This window comes from Branchiostoma lanceolatum, chromosome 10, assembly GCF_035083965.1.
Source record: "Branchiostoma lanceolatum isolate klBraLanc5 chromosome 10, klBraLanc5.hap2, whole genome shotgun sequence".
NCBI classification, from domain to species: Eukaryota; Metazoa; Chordata; class Leptocardii; order Amphioxiformes; family Branchiostomatidae; genus Branchiostoma; species Branchiostoma lanceolatum.
The window spans coordinates 167,350-179,638 of NC_089731.1; the positions used below are offsets into that span (position 1 = coordinate 167,350).

Here is a 12,289-nt window from a genome sequence, read left to right on the forward strand (position 1 = left end):
TTCAGTATGTAAAGTTTTATTTACATTTCAAACATGCATATGCTGCCAAGCTTTTCATTAAAGCATTACAAAAAGTTTTCATCTGTCATTTCAAACATGCGTATGCTGCTAAGCTTTCAAGCATTACAAAAAGTTGTCATCTGACATTTCAAACATGCATATGCTGCTAAGCTTTAAATTAAAGCATTACAAAAAGTTGTCATGTGACATTTCAAACATGAATATGCTGCTAAGCTTTAAATTAAAGCATTACAAAAAGTTGTCATCTGACATTTCAAACATGCATATGCTGCTAAGCTTTAAATTAAAGCATTACAAAAAGTTGTCATCTGACATTTCAAACATGCATTTGGGGTCCTAGGGGAGGCAACGAGGCAGGGAAAAAGCTTTCAATTAAAGCAATACAAAATTTTTTCATCTGACTCTGAGTCACTTTCGTTATGAAAGAAGTCAAACCCAAATAAGATAGAATTTAGTGTTAGTATTTGAACTAGAATAGTCACATGCTATATTGTTACCAATTGTCTGTCCGTCCTTCCATGTTTTATGTACTTGCAATTAGCCTACGGGAAAGAACTTGCAATAAACTTATCATATGGTTATGCATGACAGAAAGATCACCGTGTTGTGGTTGTTGTGGGAGGGTAGGGCATAACGTACATAGAAATATTGAGGAATTAAACTGATTCAGTAAAGTTTTATTCACATTTCAAGCATGCATATGCTGCCAACTAAAGCATTACGAAGCGTTTTCATCTGACTCTGAGGACTCAGACAACGTACATGTTCTGGCGTTATGCCCTAGCCTCCCACAACGTCCACAACATAGTGATCTTTCTGTCACGGCTGCCTTATCTCTTAACGTCTTGGATGTGTAGAGCCAGTGAGCCCAAAGCACATCTCTTAGGCCATTGTAAGTATTGCCCTTCCTGGCATGACCCACCCGAAGCTGACGGAAGAGTTTATTCCCTGCCTCGTTGCCTTCGCTAGACAGGGCCCCTACAGACCCCAAACCAGATGGATGCTCAATCAGCTCCTGCACATGTTCGATCACCTTGTGTAGATAGTTAGTACACGACTTCGAGACATAAGGAAAGTGGGTTTTAATGGCATCAGCCATTTCTACTGCCCTGGCCTTATACTGGCCCACCTCATCTGGCCTGTCTTTAAGAGGCCAGTTTGCACGATAAACCTTTCTGAGGGGGCGAAACTTGGCCAAAACTTCTGTCAGCGCACTTCTCCTTTCAGGCTTTTCGACAAGGGCCACCAACTTTTCAGCATGTTCAGTTTTGAACATCTCCCTGGCATAGTTGCCAGCCATCATTAAAGTTGGATTTAAGCCCAGAGATTCTTTTAAATGTTTATCGAGTTTAGACTCTGCATCAGCAATTTGTTTTTTCACACCTGCTGTCTTAGCCCAGCTATATACTTGAGCCATTTCCCTTACAATAAGGGATTTAAAGAAGTTGCCCAGGTTTATGTCCGCATGGGTGGCGTCAATACCCCGCTCCCATGGCTCTGTGGTCAGCAGTGGGAATCCCTTTACACCAAATGTGTCTTTCTCTTGAGACTCATACTTTATCTTACTTGCTGTTACTTCAACCTTCTTTAGCGTTCTTGTTATTTCATAGGACCCTGCTTTCTCCAGGGCTTCTTCTCGCACTGCCTCGCACAATGTGCATAAGTACTTTGAGCCAGCCCCTGCAAGACCTCCGTGTGCTCTGTCCCACTTCTCATCTATCATACTGTTGAAAAATGTCAAATAGTGGGCACGTTGTGTGCCATCACTCATGTGAACTCTCATTACTTTGTCTTTCATAAGCAGGCGTTGTGATTCAATTGGTCCCACACATATAGCAACAGTGCCCTCATCATTCTCATCACCTATACACTCCAGGATAGGACGGTTAGAGCGGACGGAATTGGGATTTGGGTCTTCATATATGGTAACCTCTGAATTATTATGCATGATTGAACATTTAAGGACACAGAAGGAGAATCTAAGAGCCTTGTCGGGCAATAAATGGTCTGCTTTCTCTTTGTGTATGGACACATCCCCCAATCCGTCCGCCCCATCCTTACAGATTGTATGAATTACTAAAGTGGGATCATTAGGATCACGACCAAGCTTTGTTATTCCGTTAACAATCTCATCATCCAATTCTTCTAGAGTCTTTGCAACTGCATGTGCATACGGAAATCTCACACCTTTAGTGTTGGGGCAAGGAAAATCAGGTACATGTTCATGAAAGTCACCAGTTACACTTTCAGGTTCTAAAGACTCTCCACTTGGCACATCTAGATCTCCCGTCATCTTAACAGGTGAATGAAAGTAGTTTTCAGAGTAGTCTGTACCCTCAATAGAATACCTCGCCATACCAGGCATTAAGGTTTTTTCTATTGCATCAAGTTGCTTAGGCGGACACAATGTGGAGAGACCCTTTTCTTTCAAGATGTTATATTCACGGATATATTGATTTTTTGTCATGAGCAGATCTAACCTCATTCCTAAACACTCTTCTGGTGTCATACCTGGCGAATCCTCCCCATGCCATAAGGCATCTATCTGAGCCGACATAGGTCTATTTCCTTTATCATACAAATGACTTCTCAACAAGAAAAACAGCACATCTTCTTTGTCCTCATAGTTTTCTTGGCAATATTCATCAATGTGTTCGATCAAGGGTTTTAATCTCTTTTGCTTGACATGGTGCCTAGTAACATCATAAAGCCGTGCTTTACATAAGCGCTTGCGTCTTAAACTTTCAGGCGTTACCCTTATCTTTACACATACATGTTCATGTTGGTCAATACGTTCAAGAGGTTCAATTGCTTCACAACCATTAGCAGAATATTTACATCTTACCTTAAGTGTATCATACACATTAAGTAAATGGCCAGTCAGTGGTATGACATCATCAAGGGTCATTGCACCACGACACGATGGACAGACACCAGCCTTTTTGAGCCAAAACTCAATACAACTACCACAATAGATGTGCCGGCAAGTACTGACAATCACAGGGCTTTTACATGGCACTCCTCGGCATACAACACAAATAAAGGTAGAAGCTACAGCCTCATCATCAAATCTACTTACTTCCATACTGTCAAACTCAGTGGCAGCTCCACTTTCGACCTCTGATGACTCGTCAAACAGTTTTCGTTTATATGCCAAGTTCTGACCTGATGCCTGTGATGTTGTAGCCTGTGATGTTGTAGCCTGTGATGTTGTAGCCTGTGATGTTGTAGCCTGTGATGTTGTAGCCTGTGATGTTGAAGCCTGTGATGTTGTAGCCTGTGATGTTGTAGCCTGTGATGTTGTAGCCTGTGATGTTGAAGCCTGTGATGTTGAAGCCTGTGATGTTGTAGCCGGTGATGTTGTAGCCTGTGATGTTGTAGCCGGTGATGTTGTAGCCGGTGATGTTGTAGCCTGTGATGTTGTAGCCGGTGATGTTGTAGCCTGTGATGTTGTAGCCGGTGATGTTGTAGCCGGTGATGTTGTAGCCGGTGATGTTGTAGCCTGTGATGTTGTAGCCTGTGATGTTGTAGCCGGTGATGTTGTAGCCGGTGATGTTGTAGCCTGTGATGTTGTAGCCTGTGATGTTGTAGCCGGTGATGTTGTAGCCTGTGATGTTGTAGCCGGTGATGTTGTAGCCGGTGATGTTGTAGCCGGTGATGTTGTAGCCGGTGATGTTGTACCTGAGACGTTGGATGTGGCAGGGCGGCCCTTTCTTCTTTTGCAGTGACAGTTACCATCGGTCATGTGTGGCTGGAAGATGGCCATGCCCGTCTCTGCCTTTGGTTTCTCTTTTAATCGCTGCAGCTTCAAACGGCATTTGTTGCACAGAAACTCTGGATGTAACTCCTTGGAGTCCTGCCTCACATCCACACCGTATGACTGACGGATAACCTCGTCAAATGTGAGCACTTTAGCACTCCATCCTTTTTTCAGCCTGCTGTTGCACACCCTGCAAACAGTCTTAAGGTACTGTCTGTGCTCCTCCATCTGTGCATGTGAACAGCATATAACACTGTCAATATTGACACTATCACATAAAACATAAAGGGACTACTTTAAGATTTAGAATTAGAAATAAATAGATAAATAAAACATACATACTGATACAATACATTTGTTTAGAAACCATGATAATAGTATAGGCTACATTTTTCATAGGCTTTTAAAAAGCAAAATTACAATGTCCAATGAGATCAGAACTGACCTGTGTGTTGGGAGGGGGAGGGGGGCGGCTGCTAGCCTTTGCATAATTTAATTCAGCCTGAACACACTCAAACCTTCTCCAGCAGAACTATTTTTCAAATCCTGAACATCCTAGCATGTTGTGTCTATACTAAATCTGTATTAAACCATACAATAGAATCGATGGGAACGAGACCAATACATAGATTTTGTGTCGACATACCCATGCATATCCTTCGTGTCGTTAAAAATACGGTCGCGTCGTTGAATGACACCATTTTAAAATGGCTCCACAACATCTCAGCATACACCAGAAAAATACGCTAATTCCAGAAAAAATAATTAAGAAAACTACAGCCTAATTACTCCAGGACATCATTAAAGTCTTAACTTATCCCCCGAGACCAAGTCGCAAATTCAAAAAGTCATAACTCACCGATAATTTGTCGAAGAAAGACGCGGTTTTCACCGTTTTGAAGCCTGCACGCCTCTCTCTGTAAATGACACCAGTGCGCATGCGTATACAGAATCCCTCGTTCCCAAGATCTTTTGCGCATCTGGAAGTACTAGAAGTCTGGGGTGCCCTGGGACAGAGTCAGCCCAGTCACGTGGTACACTAATGAGCAAGATGGCGGAAAACCTTGTGCACACGTAACTTTTCATAGTGCAGCGATCAGCCAACAACCGCAACATCGCAAATTGGGTCAACCAAGAGGAAGTCGCAAAAGCTCCCACTCCCAGGAAAATGGTGGCAACTTGCAGGTATTTTTGAGACACTGTTTTGTATTGATCATAATGTATTATAGCCCCTGCCTCACAGTGAATTAGATTTCCCCACAAACGAACAATCAATTTTCTTGTGTGTGCGTGTGTATGTGTGAGTGTCACCATGTGTGCGTGTGTGTTTGTGTCTGACTGTGTGCGTGGGTGCTTGTGTATATGTGACTATATGTGTCAGTGTGTGCGTGCATGTGTGTGCGTGCATGTGTGTGCGTGCATGTGTGTGTTTGTGTCTGACTGTTTGCTTGTGTGTGTGTGTGTGTTCCATGTGTGTTTTACCATTATGTAACAGTTATGATTGTCATATCAAATTCATCAATTGTTCCTTCTTGAATAGGCAATAGAAAACAAAACCATCAAATCGAAGGAAAATGAGCCACCAACCTCAACACACATGCCTGAGGAACAGCAAAGCCAGGGTATGTCTGCTTCTATGTTTGTAAATAAATGAGAGGAGTGAACAACTGAAACAAAAGATGTACAAGGCAGGGATCGAAATTCATATTTAGGAATAGGCGCACTGATGTACATAGCCTAAAGATTTAGGTGCACAGAAAGAACTTTGGGTGCACAATATAAAACAAAGTAGAATGTCAGCAAAACATATTTACAAACCCTACTGTCTCTCCTAGCAACTTCAATCTAAAATTCTACAGCTATCTTCAAAATTTGAAGGAATACATCAAAGTACATTAAGGGTTATATCTTTTCTGATACTTGAATTTCAAGAATATTATGTATACTAGTGTACAATAGTGCCTTTACCCTATAGCCTACAAAAATATCTATGTGCGCTGGTGCACCCACAGTCAAGAATTAGGTGCCCAGTTCCAATTCTGGGTGCACACAGGTGCACATGCACCCAGTATTCCCAGCCCCGCACTAGGTAATGTGACCTATGGTAGGACACAGCTCAGTCTATATGCAAGTAGGTTAAAGAATACCTGGATTTTCAAACCTCCATGTTATATATCATGCATAAATGTGCATGTTGTCCTTTGCATTGATTGAAATTAATAGCTGTATCTAGTGTTCTGGCCAGCCTGAAATTTTTACCCGTCATCTCAATTTTGTTTGATGGAACATCCTGTTGAGCGCGAGAGGTGCACGACAATCTTAGGGCATCCAGCATGCTTCCCCGGGAAAAGTTAAAATCTTAACCATCTAAAACACTATCTCTTGCATTTTGAGGGGCAAATTTTGCTGGTAGATTAAGCTTAGTTTAATAGCAACTCTATCCAAAACTTAGAGCTCTCTCTATATCTTTACACCCCCTGATTTTTGTCCATGAAAAATGATGCGCTGGGCAAATTTTTTGTCAGTCAGGAGTGACAAAAATCTGTCATAATATGATGGGAAAACGGGTGCTGGCTAGAACACTGGCTGTATCATCAATTGGGTGCTTTTATTTTTTCTCTTCAGGGGGTGTCATGTTTCAGCTGAAGGTTGACAGTGAAGTTTTTGAGATCAGAGCGCCGAGAGATCAACCCATCCTGGATGCTCTTCAGGCCGACACAAGGCTGAAGAAGATCAAGAAGAGGCTTCCTAAGATGTACCTGCGCCCCTACGGTAACCCTCCCCCAGTCAAGGGGATACCAAACTTAGGCAGCCCCTGTAGTGTGATAGAGGACGGTAGCTTCGAGGCAAAGTTACAGAAGGGAAAAGATCAAATCCTTAACTTGTATGGTAAAGATGAGCTACAGTTCAGTGAGAGGCATAAGTTCTACCTTGATCTTAAAGACACCAAAAACAAGTGGCTTACCAAGGAAAACCCAAACAAGTTTGATTGTGAAATTTTGATCGACTGCCTTCCCAATGATACACTTCTGAAAGCTCTGTACAGAGATGCGAGGATTAATAATGATAGACTGAGGGAAACTAAACTCACCACCCAAACCGGCGACGTTAACGTCAAACTTACAGATAAGTGTCACCGTCATCAGGACACGACCTTCAACTGCAAAGTGGGTTATGACTTACAGGTCAGTGAGAAAGACTGGGAAAAAGTGTGTGCAGTACAGAATGACAAGGACAGAAGTTGCCAGACGATGTCCAAGTGTCCTGATGTAGCTATGTCAGGTCAACAGGCAGAAGTAGCCACCTCAGGGCCTGACACAGGCAGTGGGAGTCCACATGCAGAAACCCAAGAGGTTATTGTATATAAGAAAATCATCCATAGGAGCCAGACTCAAGTTGCCCAGCTCTTGCAGTTAGACTTTGAGACAAAACCCCAAAGTAATAAAAAAAGTTCTGCAGAAAAGAAACGTAAGGATAAACTGGATGAGTTTGTGAAGCCTTTTAGACAGGATTTTTACAATGCTAATGAGGGGATCAGTGTCCTTATGGTGGAGAAGCTTGTTAAGCTGGCTCCCTCGGTTGGCCTTCTTGTAAAAAATAATCGTCCTCGTGGCACATGCTTCAGGCTTGGCTCCAGGTATGTACTGACTAATAGGCATGTCACGGAAAGGGCAGACATGGTCGGCATGTGCAGTGCAAACGATATTGCCTTTGTTAACTTCAACTACAAGGAGTCAGGGGATTATGACTACAACAAGCAGTCATTAGTGGAGCATGACTTGTTCAAGTTTAAAGTTGTGCGTGTTGTGTGCAGCAGTCTGAGTGATGAGTTGGACTACAGTCTGCTAGAACTGGACATTCTCAATGACCAGTTTGACAAGCTGCCGCCAGGTCTTGGGCACTTAATAGAGTCACCCGGGGCAGGTACATTAGTGACAATCATTGGACACCCAGACGGTAGGCCCAAAGAAGTAGACACTAGCTGTCCTATAATAGGTCCAAAGCACAGCATCACAGTTTATCTGAAGTTCCACCCAGAGCGTTGTGCAGATTATGCCATGGCGTACAACCCAAACAGAGATAATTACAAGTCTGCGTTTGGTCATGGTTCCTCTGGGTCCCCAGGGTTTGACCATGACGGGAAGCTTGTGGTTATGCACGCTTGTGGGTACCATTTGTACGATGGGTCTAAGACTGAGGTGCAACAAGGTGTGAGAATGACAGCCATAAAGGAGGATCTCAAAAAATATCTTGATGAAGATGTATGGCAAGATTTGTTCCTCCCCCCTACAGAGAACATGGAGGTTGAGTAATTAGCAAATGCAAAATTGTGAAAATCACTTCTCAACCTAAGTTGCCAATTTCTTTGAAGAATATTCTATAATTGTATCAGTCTACAACTATCACTGTGGGGTCGTGTGGCGTCATGGTAAGGTGTTTGGCCCAAAACCCAGCGGCCCTAGGCTTGAACCCCCTGACATGTCCTGTTCATGTCGTGCCCTTGAAAGGCACTTTACACAAATTTCCTCATTTCACTCAGGGCGTTCTCCAGATGGGACGTTAAATAAAAGTCTTATGTTAAAGAACCCATAACACTTATCAAAAAGAGTAGGGGTCCTTCTCTGTGAGTGGATCAAATAAATCTGCCCAGAAAGGCAGTTTACAGCGTATGCAGTACAGACATATTCAAAATGGAATCTTTTGGTCTTGTGCAGCTGTTTAACATTGAATACTGTAACAGAAGAAAATGGTGGTATGAACGGGAGGGGGTTACCAGGGGTGATCTGGGAAAGCCAGACCTCGGGCAGATGTTGTTGCTTTGGTTACAGCATTATGATCACTCCCAGGAGTTCTAAGGGGCATGATCGCAATAATAGGGTCTACGTTTTGTGGCCTGGTGGTCCATTTCTTTTCTCGAGAGAGACACAAGTTTCTAAGCAACTGAGCAGAAATTTAGGTGTTTGGGACAATAACTCTGTAGGTCAAATGCCTTTGTCATCTCGGATTGTGACGTAAAGCCGGCAGCCCTGTGTAAGGGGAGGCTTCAGGTGTGTCATTGGGAAGGCAATCAACTTCAGCTAGAAGTGGAAAACTGGCTTACACAGCATCAGTAGGGAGTACCATCATGATTTAGCCCATTAAGAAGTTTCAGGGATTTGAAGACATTTATCATTGCTTTTAATATTAATTTGCAATGACATTTATCCTGTATATATCTGATCTGATAATATCTGATCTCCATGTGTTACATGGGCAGGTGAGGTACTTACATCTACCCTTTAACCTCCCTCCGCCTAACTCTGTAACCAATAAGGAATTGAGTGCCAAACGGCTAGTTAAGAGTGCTAGTGGTAAAGCGCATACTTTACTAGAGAAGTATCGCTACTAATAGTACTATTGCAAGTATCCAAGTCCACTTTTGCAACACATTTTAGAAATAGTGTACAAGCTGTACTAGTGCTGCGTACCTAAACCGTAGTAAATGTAACATCAGGTACAGGTACCAGTACAGAGGTTTAGGTACAGGTCCGGACCTGAACCTGTACCTTAACAATTTTACAAATTAGTATCTGTTCCCCTGAACCTCTTCAATAAGAAACAGAAACATTCATAAGCTGTTTACATCTTGTCAGCATTTTTTATCAAAGAATATAACAAAGTTCCTACCGCCATACTCCCTTGGCCTTGTTATCAAAACTCCCGGCCCTTCTGAATGATCTGTCTCACATAAGTAACGCTGTCCTAATGTGTCACTTTGGTCATGATTGGTGTTGCATGAGGCTATGAGGTTAGGAGATCAGTCACAAAATAAGCATAGACTTGAGGTAGATATATATCGGTACAGTACCGGTACTTTGTGATCCGGTATTTTGGACCTGTACCTCGATGTTCACGGTACAGTACTGGTGCACAGTATTAAGCTGTACTGCATTGTTTGTGTATACAAGTACAGATTTCTATGAATTAAGAGATGCAACATTACATACATGTCAAATGTTCAGGGCTCAAAATACCAATCTGCAGCTTGTGGAAAAATATTTCAGATTGGAGAAGAAAGCATAGCCATAAACATAATAGCTGACAGACTACAGACTTGGTATGATTAATAATCACATATTGCAGAAATAAAGTATTTTGAGCCCTAATGCTACAAACAGTACAGAAGTTGGTCTTAAGTATTTCTGTACTTAGTTTAAATGACATACTTCTCTATGTATATACAGTAGTACCTTGAGAAATTGTTGAAATACTTCTCGGTCCCATATCTTATTTTAGACCAAGCCAATGTAATGTTTTAGTTCTTGGAGTTTGAAATGATTATGCTGAAGCAGCTGAACTGGGAGTAAATACAGGCATATCCAAGTCTCTCCCAGTCTTATCTTTCCATGATGCCTTCTGGCTATTATCTTACTTAAATTCTCCAAGAACCAAACAAATGAATTGAGCCGGCCTTTGTCTCATATCTCCTGCCACTGGTTTGTTTCATTAGCAAATTCACTTAATTGACAACCATGTATGTCTGTATAATAGATGCAACTGTTAGTGTTACATGTACAGTAATCAAACGCACAAATCTATCAGATCATGTCTCGTGGAAGGTTGCAATAAAGAGCACATGAGAAGCCAGCGTTTGTGTGGGTTTCTTTTTTCTGATATATATGCACTTGTTTGCATGCTATTAGTAACACTACCAGAGATGAATGCCTGTATTGCTATACTTGATATTGTCCTGTCCAGAGTGGTCAGTTTACCCATAAAATCAGGTGATGATGGTGGTCTGACACACCTGAGTGGGGTCTGTGGTGTTTACATGTATCAAACCTGGCATTTCTACAGTAAAATTCTCAGCCTAGTCATTTTGATAAAAACAGCTGCTGAGTAAGGACAAGTCCAGTCACTGCTACCTCTTTTTCAGGTCTCGGATATATGGTGTAAGAATACATATAAAACATAAGCTACAAATTCTACCCAAGAACCTGAGGTGGTAAATACTAGTAAAAGCTTGCATTATGATCTCAAACAATGACGACAAATACAGTTCATTTATCCATATTTTAGCATCAGTAAATTAACATTTGATGTCTTAAAACATGCAATCTGGGGCACATGAATAAAATCCTCGAGTTTCCATTACAATCAAAAAGGTTTTCAACATCTGAAGATGATACATTGGTACCCCTAATGTTGGTTAAATTGATTCTCCTTGGCATGGTTAGCTGCAAGCTTATTGATTTACCAATCATTGGTTCACTTTTCTTATAAACTGCATCTTAAACCTTCTAAAACGTTTGTACACCAAATTATAAACCTACCCCTACATGCAACATGTAAAGTTATCTCTACTTTTAGAGAGCTATCTTTACATCCAAAGTCTTTACATCTCTAGAGCTATCTTTACATCCTAAGTCTAAAAAATTCTCTAAATTCGAAATCTCTAAACCTAATGTAAACCTGCCTGGACTGATGTGGGGAACTCACACGATGACTAGTCTCCTTGGGCTACTTGTGAAATAGTAGAAACTCGCCAATGTGTGGTGCAGAGGGACTCTATATCTGCCCAAGGACATTAACGTTATATAGCTAGGATGTCAGAGAACAATGGTAACTTTCTTTTAATACGAAGGTATTCACGAATTTGATCGGTGAGTACTTTAGTGTTGGAAGAAAGTCTAGCATTGTTCTATGATTACTACTAACACAGATGCGCTTTCACGATTATATAGGATGCCCTTTAATCAATCAATCGTTCGCAGGCATCAGTGTGCCCTTGCTCTGCCGAAATATCAGGTCAAACCGTCTCTGCAAGATGGGTAGAGCGAAATCATCATTGTAGCTCCTGTACTACATCTATTGAGCACGCCATGTTGAGAATGTTTGAATTAAAATACCTAGCCTGAGATTTTGCAGTTATGTTCTGAATTATAATATTCATCGCACAAGAACAATTGTCCTTGACTAGTAAGCAAAGTCCGACCTCTCGATGCCATATCAAATATTCGCATGGATTCATGGGAGCGAGTAAAGAAGTTTGTGGCTTGAACGAACTTTTCTGTATCTATATCTGCATCTATATAGCCGGTATAACCACCATTCGGGGTGACACACCAGCTAACCTAGGTACTGCCATAAAAAATCACACTTTGATAGTTATTAGTAGTTCCTCTGCGACCGCCTGTGGAACGAACCTTAGTTTGTAAGTTTCCCAAAACTATATGCTACGAATCGATAAGATTTTTTGATGTATTCAAGTCAAGTGTGATCATGGTTCATGGCTGATTAAACTTTTCTGAAAATGAGAATAGAAAAAAACGGTTTAAGCATGATTACTGACAGGAACATAATTCTTTTTTCAATCAAACTCATTGAAATGATATGATTAATGGGAGAGCAGGTGGAAGCGAACCGTGTCCACTTGCAGGGGAAGGGAAATCGTTTGTGTCGTCACTTTATTTCAGATTAATTTTTGAATGAACGCGCTCTAGAAGAGCATAGCGTTATATCATACTT

The 12,289-nt window shown here is 41.5% G+C and overlaps 1 protein-coding gene and 1 long non-coding RNA gene across 2 annotated transcripts; one reads left to right on the forward strand and one right to left on the reverse strand.

Annotated features, from left to right (window-relative positions):
* Positions 1 to 4,870, reverse strand: LOC136443313 (uncharacterized). Its single transcript, XR_010757125.1, has 2 exons — positions 4,641 to 4,870; positions 1 to 4,009 (listed from the first exon to the last, which is right to left on the reverse strand). It is a non-coding gene; the product is annotated as an uncharacterized lncRNA (long non-coding RNA).
* A 52-nt stretch (positions 4,871 to 4,922) lies between these two features.
* LOC136443510 (serine protease FAM111A-like) lies at positions 4,923 to 8,635 on the forward strand. The gene is made up of 3 exons (XM_066440778.1): positions 4,923 to 4,966; positions 5,322 to 5,403; positions 6,407 to 8,635. The coding sequence occupies exons 2-3, from the start codon at positions 5,379 to 5,381 to the stop codon at positions 8,092 to 8,094; spliced, it is 1,713 nt and encodes a 570-aa protein (XP_066296875.1). The 5' UTR covers positions 4,923 to 4,966; positions 5,322 to 5,378; the 3' UTR covers positions 8,095 to 8,635.
* The last annotated feature ends 3,654 nt before the right edge of the window (positions 8,636 to 12,289 follow it).